The 6,727-nt window shown below is 63.4% G+C and overlaps 1 protein-coding gene across 1 annotated transcript in view; it reads left to right on the top strand.

Annotated features, from left to right (window-relative positions):
* Positions 1 to 4,110, top strand: part of NDUFA11 (NADH:ubiquinone oxidoreductase subunit A11) — a 7,308-nt gene extending 3,198 nt beyond the window's left edge. The window contains exons 2-4 of the mRNA XM_011373583.2: positions 2,409 to 2,501; positions 2,613 to 2,735; positions 3,929 to 4,110. Of these exons, the coding sequence (XP_011371885.1) occupies positions 2,409 to 2,501; positions 2,613 to 2,735; positions 3,929 to 4,041 (329 nt within the window). The 3' untranslated portion in view covers positions 4,042 to 4,110. The remainder of the gene's footprint in view (positions 1 to 2,408; positions 2,502 to 2,612; positions 2,736 to 3,928) is intronic.
* Positions 4,111 to 6,727: the final 2,617 nt, after the last annotated feature.

The raw sequence follows: 6,727 nt of genomic DNA, 5'->3' as shown, positions 1-6,727 counted from the left end.
GAGGGAGGAGACGTTAACCGTGAATGAATGAATGAGTCAGGGCACGCAGTAACTGAATGGGTGGATGGATGGGTCTGGGTTCACGGTAACTGAGTGAATGAACCAGAGCGGGTGCGGTGACTGACTAGTGAATGAATGAACGATGTGCGCCTGTCTCTATGGGAGGCTTAACAGGGAGCCAGGGGCAAGCTGAGGGCTTGGGGAGGGAGTGATGGGAGGCTCTGGACCGATGCGAGTGAGTAGCGATCTTGTGTGCTGGGGGTCTGCTGGATTGCAACGTCTGGGGAGCCGGGCGGGCCCCTGGAAGGCGAGCTGTGGCGGTCCCCATACTGGATGACTACTGTGGGGGAGTTGGTCAGGCAGTCTTGACCCTAAGATAATTATGGGGCTCCTGGATCATCTGCACCCAGTTCAAGGACTTCTGGAGTACATAGGGTGGTGGAAGCACTCTGGCTGGCATGGCCAGGACCTCAGGCATATGGTGAGGTTGACAGGGTGCCCCCCAGGGTTCACTGCCTGATTAGGTTTGGGGGCAGCACTGAATCTAGTCTGTGGTCCTCCTTCAAGGGGTCCTAAGACCCTTGTTCCTGGCCCAGCTCCAGAGATCAAGACTCATCCGGGCTGGGCAGGGCTGGGAACCCCTCTGATTGAGTGCGCACAGGAGAAGGGAGCACGTGAGAGTGAGTGCTGGGGGCAGAGCTCCTTGCTGGGCCCCAGGCCCCCTCCCCAGCCTGCAGCCTCTCGGGGGTCAAGTGGGGATACCAGAGTGCATTGTGGGATCGGGAGAAGTAAGATCAGGAGGGCGTGCAGACCAGGGCCTTGCACACTGGAGCCCTCGGTCATTTTTTTTTTTTTTTTTAGTGGATAAATTTGACATGTAACATTGTGTGAGTTGAAGGTGTACTAGAATCCTCTTTATATGTGAGTGTCTCTCTTCTCCTCATCCCTGGGCCTCGTTTTACCCATCTGGGACATGAGAGGGCAGCCTCGGCTGTCCTCACAGCTGCTCTGAAGCTTAACCCCACTGTCCAGTGTGACAAGCCCCCATGACAGCTCCACTGAGCAGAATCAGAGCCCGGGCTGAGGTAGGAGGCACTGCTCAACCTGGAGGCCCCATGGCTGGGTCCAGGAAGCTAGAGGCTTGGGGACTGGAGTGCAGCCCACTCCAGTGTTGGACAGTTCTGGTGACAGGAGGCTGCAGTGTGGGGCAGAGCATGGCCTTTGGGTCAGACCCACCTGGCTTCCAGACAGCTCTGCTGGGTGACCTCAGGCAAGTCACTCTGCCTCTCTGAGGTCCCCTCCCTTCCCATGAAGGAAGCAACGGATATAAGGGGACCGAGCCCCTTGGGCCCTGAGGAAGATGTCTGGGGCAGTGGCTGCACCTGCCACCTGGCCGATGGCAATTCTGTTTTGTCTGGGATAGAATGGTCTGGCCCCGGGACATCCCTGCTAGCTACTAGGCCATGCAGGGGGTCTTTGGGGAAGAGGGTGCATTGTCACCCTGAGCAGGGTCAGCTGCAGGATGGGGAGCCCCGTGTTGGGCAGTTCTGGTGACAGGAAGCCAATTAGGTGGGCCCTGGTCTACCCACCCACTGAGGAGGGCCTGGTGGGCAAGGCTGCCCGAGGATCTGCCCCAGCCTTGCCCCAGGCCCACACGCCGGCCCAGGTCAGCACTCGTTCAGGGGTGCTCCAGGATAGAACCTCGGTCCTCACCACCGACCTGGCACATGGCTTCAAGCCCATCCCCACCATGGCCCCTCATGCATAAAAGCCAATGTCAGGGGCAGAGTGGCCACACTGATGGCAGAGATGGAAAAGCTGAGCTCAGTGGCAAGGCCCAGCCAGCTGCCCAGCCACCAGGTGTGAGGGACGGGCCCAGACCGGAACCACCATTGTCAAGGGGTCCCTGGGTGGCGGTGAGGAGGTGTTGACAGCCCTGGGAGCCAAGCCTCTGCCAAGGAGGATTAGGTTAGGGAGCCCAGGGCCCCCCAGGAGAATGGAGCCTTTGATGAGAGTGGGGTCCAGGTGCCAGGACCTCTGGGGGCGCAGCTGTGGTGTCTATGCCCACACTCAAGGCCAGGGAGCAGCCTGGCCACTGAGGCTCCAGGTGCATCTCCGAGCCTGCTGTGTACAGGGCTGCTGCCCTGGGTGGGGCTCCCGGAGGTGACGGGGACACAGGCAGGCCTTCTGTGGGGCCGGCTTTGTCAGGCCTTAGGAGGGAGGCTTGGGGGCTGCAGGTGGCGGGGGACCCAGGCTTTGGAGCAGCAGGCCCAGCTGCACACTTCAACTGCGCTACTTTGGGGTCACTAGGGGGACAAAAGGAGAGAGAGATTAACAGGCGTGGCCCCAGCCAGGGCCACTCGGCACCAAGGCACAAGTCTGAGCCTAGTACCCCTGTCATCCCACAGGCCTGATCACCTCTGCCTACAGCGTCGCACTCAATCCCCCAGACTCCTTCCTGGAGGGAGTGGCCAGGACAGGACGATACACGTTTACCGCAGGTGAGCCAGCCTGGAGGACATCTTACTTCTCAGGTCCCTCCTGGGACTGACCTGGCTGTCACAGCCCTCTGGGCCCCTGACTCAGGCTCCCCGCCCCGTCTGCCCCGACAGCCGCCGTCGGTGCCATATTCGGCATCACCTCCTGTGTCAGTGCCCAGGTCCGAGAGAAGCCTGACGACCCCATCAACTACTTCCTCGGAGGCTGTGCCGGAGGCCTGACCCTGGGAGCACGCAGTGAGTGAGCCCCACGCCCGCCCTCCCCCGCTGCTCGCCCGCGTGCTGTGCGGGATGCTCTCTGCAGCCGGACGGTCGCGTGAAAGCCCCTGGTGCTGCCGAACCTCGGCCACCGCCAGTTCAGGACCAGGAGCAGCTGCACCTGCGGCACTCCACGTCACCAAGCCCTCCCCTCCCCCACCCCCCACTCACTGGCTCCCACCGCACGGGCCGCCTCGCTGCTCCTGCAGCACGCCAGGTACCACCCTGCCTCAGGGCCTTTGCACAGGCCGTGCCCTCTGTGCGTCGTTTCCTCAGATGTCAGCACAGCTTCGTCTCACCAGCCCCGCTATGTACGATGTAAGACGCCCGCCGCCCTCGCTCCTTATCCCCCTCTGTCCGCCATTCTTTCTCAAAGAATTTGATGTCACTGCCCGTTCCGCCACCGGCCCGTGTGCACGGAGAGGGTAGTGCTGGGTCTTGCAGTGCCTCCCTCCCCCAGCACCCAGATCCCGGGCTGGCTGGACACACAGTCCTGTGGGGTGCTGCTCTCACCTTTCCCACTTTACAGGTGCAGCATAGAGCTCAGAGTGGTGGCTGAGGTGGCCCGAGGTCACCCAGGACCCAGCAGAGCATGCCTGTCTGGTGGGAGGGGGCTGCGCCTGCGCCAGCCTGGCACAGGGAGCAGACGCTGCTCTGCCCGCCTCCCACAGCCTCGGGGACTGGGGGGGGAGGCGGCCACACACAGCTAAACCGCCCTGGCCCGTGGCCCGGCAGGCAGAGAGGTAGGGCTCCGTGGAGGAGGGCCGCACTTTGAGGTGTTGGGTGAGGTCTGGGTTTGACAGACGCCCCGAGCCCGTGACAGAGACATGAGCCCCACACACAGCAGGCAGACCCCGTCCTGCACGGCAGGTGATGGGGCACAGTCTCGGGCTCCTTGGTTTGCCGACCACGAGGCAGTTGCAAGGCCGGTGCCCGTGACCAGGGCACAGGCTGAGACTCCCCAGCACGTCATCTGCTCTGCAGCTTTAGTGTCCTGCCACCCGAGCCCCAGGCCCAGCTGCCTCTGCCTCAGTTTCCACACACGTCTGCAAAGGAGAGGGCCAGGGACTCTGTCCCTTGAGGGAGGGGCACCGTCTCAGAGTGGCAGACCGCCATCTGGGGTGGGCGCGGGGAGCCTCCCGTGCCTGACCCTGCCCTCCCCACCCTCACAGCTCACAACTACGGGATAGGAGCCGCCGCCTGCGTGTACATGGGCATGACGGCCGCCCTGGTCAAGATGGGCCAGCTGGAGGGCTGGAAGGTGTTCGCGGAGCCCAAGGTGTGAGCGCCAGCGCCTCCCGCAACCTCAGGCAGGTGCAGATGCGCCTAAAAATAAACTCCGTCTATATTTGTGCGTTTGTCTCCCTTTTCTCCTCCCCTGCTCTCCAGGTGACGGTGACAGGCCAGGCCAGTGCCAATGAGGGAGGCCCAGGGCAGTTTTGGGAGGGAGCAGGAGATAAAGCGTCTGGGTTTGTTCCCGTCCAAGCCCGAGGCGCCAGCTGGGCCTTGCGGCACAGAGAGGGTGGTGGGCCCGGGAGCCTGCCAGTGGCTGGCCGGTGAGTGGTAGCCCACAGCCCTTCCTGCCGCCCCCCGCAGGTCACGGGCCGTCCTCCGTCTGGGCCTCCTCGCAGAGCCAGCAGCATGTGGGAAACACACCCAGGGCCCACGCACAGCCGGACTCCGGACTCCCGGCCATTGGAGTGGAGAGCTTCAGATGGCCTGGTCCAGAGCCTTGTCCCTGTCTGACAGGCCACCAGGAGCTTGCAGGGCAGGGGCCCATGCAGCATCAAGAGGAGAGACTCGCGGTCCTCACCCGCTGCCATCTGTCGGGCGCAGGGAGTTAGGCGGCCCCGGAATGCTGGCCTCCCGGCCCCCGGCTCTGCAGAACTGGCTCGTGCTCCCAGGCAGACGGAGAGGAAGGCTCGGCTCGCCCCAGCATGCCACGAGGGGCCATAAATTAGGGCTCTCCGGGCCCCACCCTGGGGAGCAGGGTTGTGCCCTGAGGAGTCTGGCTCTGCAGGTGGCCCTGGGGCAGCAGGAGTGGGCCGGGCTGGTCGTGGCCCTCATGCCCCCGCTGGGCCTGTCTCCACCCGGCCGTTCCGCTTCCCCTCGCGCCCACCCCCGGGCCTGGATTTGGTCGAAAGCCAGACTCGCAGCCTTGCTTTCCTCTGTCTGCCCCGGTCATAACTCAGCCGCTGCCGAGCGGCTAAAATTAAACCCATGCAGAGCACGGAGCCCAGGCCCTACTGTTGTCACCGGGTTGGCCGCCACTGCTGCATTTTTTTATTGTCCACATAGGCAACCCTAGGTCTCTTCCAGCTCTGCCCTCCCCTCTGCCCCCACCCACTATGCTGACACGGGACCCCTGCCAAGAATACCCTCCCTGGGTTCCCGAACCCGAACTTAGGGTTCCCTGCTCGTGGGCTGGGAGGGGAGGGTCCCAGAGGCCCGGCCCAGCCCAGAGGGTGCCGGGCTCCCAGGCCTGCGTTCCAGCCCCAGACAGTTCCTTCCTGGCTCTGTCCTCAGTTTCCCCACTGGGCAAGTGAGGGTGAAGGGTTAGTCAGAGATGTTAGGCAAGGCGGGCAAATGAGTGTACCCCAGGGGACAGAGCCCTTCCCCCGCCTCGGGGAGGCGGGGGCGGGGGACCAGGTCCGTCTCCTAACAGCCTGGTCTGTCCCTGCGGCGGCCGGCAGGGGGCAGAGCCCACCATGCTCAGCCAGAGGGCTGACTTCCCCCCAGGACCCTGTCCCTGCCTCCCTATCCAAGCCACTGTCCAGTCCCTCCCTCCCCTCGCCATCCTGCCTGAGGCAGCAGGGCGACAGATTCTAAGAGTAGGGAGGGCCTGTGATCATCGAGAACACCTCCGGCTGGAGCAGGGGGGGACCTGCTCACGGACCCGCACCTGGTCACTTCTCAGCCCCCGATCCCCAGCGTCTTCCAGAACCGGACCAGCCCTCGCTGCCACGCCTGCATAACCCTCCCCGGCCTTCGCACTGCCTCTGCAAAGCCCAAACCCTGTGCCCGGCAGAAAGGCGGGGAGCTCACAGCCAGCCAGTCCCTTCCTACCTCCCAGCCTCGGTTTCCCCTTTGGTCAGCTCAGCCCAGGAACTGTGCTCACCGCCCACCCAGACCTCTCCGGGCTGGCTGCCAGGGTTGGAACAGATCTGCCAGCCCCCCCAGAGCAGCTGCCTGACAGGCTCCAGGGAGCCCTAAACCCCAGACCCCCTTGCCCATAAACATTTACTAGGCTGTGAGGAGGGGCTGACATCATCCCCACCCACACACAGGCCCGTGTCCAGAGCGCCCAGTCCCTCTACCCCTTTGCCTGGAACCCCACCTCCGGCCCTAGCGGCTCCCCACATGAGGCAGTAGAGGGTCCCCCCAGAGCTCCCCTCACCCCCATGTGGGGATGAAGGGGCCTTTCCAGATGTGCTTGAGGGTCAGGCGGTGAGCCAGAGGACAAGGCAAGCTCACTGGCCCTGTGTTGGGGGGATAGGGCACCGCAGTGGGGGGGGGGCCTCCCATCCCCACCCCCGCAGGCGCTCGCTAAGGACCCCAGCCTCGGAGACATACTTCCCAGTGGGGACAAGGGCTCTTCGGCCAGAGGGTCTCTGAGCTCTGTGAGCCAAACAGAGAAACGCCCAACCTTTCCCACCTGCCAGCTGTCCACATTAGGCCTGCTTTACAGGTGAGGAAACTGAGGCGCAGGGAGGTGACTTCAGAGGGCCGGGCTCACGGGGGCGCTCAACACTGTCCCTTTGTTATTATTAGCTGTATCGGGACATAGCATGTAAATTGTCTCGGAAAGACTTTACGATGGTCGTGGTAATTGGAACAAAAGCCAACCAGATGGACAAGGTCATCTAAAAGCAGAATTGCACCCCCGCGCATCCCTTCACAAGGTTGTTGGCTGTGGCCCGAGTGCCCGTTGGTGCAGCAGGGACACATCAGGCCCCTGGGCTGGCACTGTC

Source organism: Pteropus vampyrus, unplaced genomic scaffold, assembly GCF_000151845.1.
Source record: "Pteropus vampyrus isolate Shadow unplaced genomic scaffold, Pvam_2.0 Scaffold226, whole genome shotgun sequence".
NCBI lineage: Eukaryota > Metazoa > Chordata > Mammalia > Chiroptera > Pteropodidae > Pteropus > Pteropus vampyrus.
This window is presented reverse-complemented; position numbering and strand designations above follow the sequence as displayed.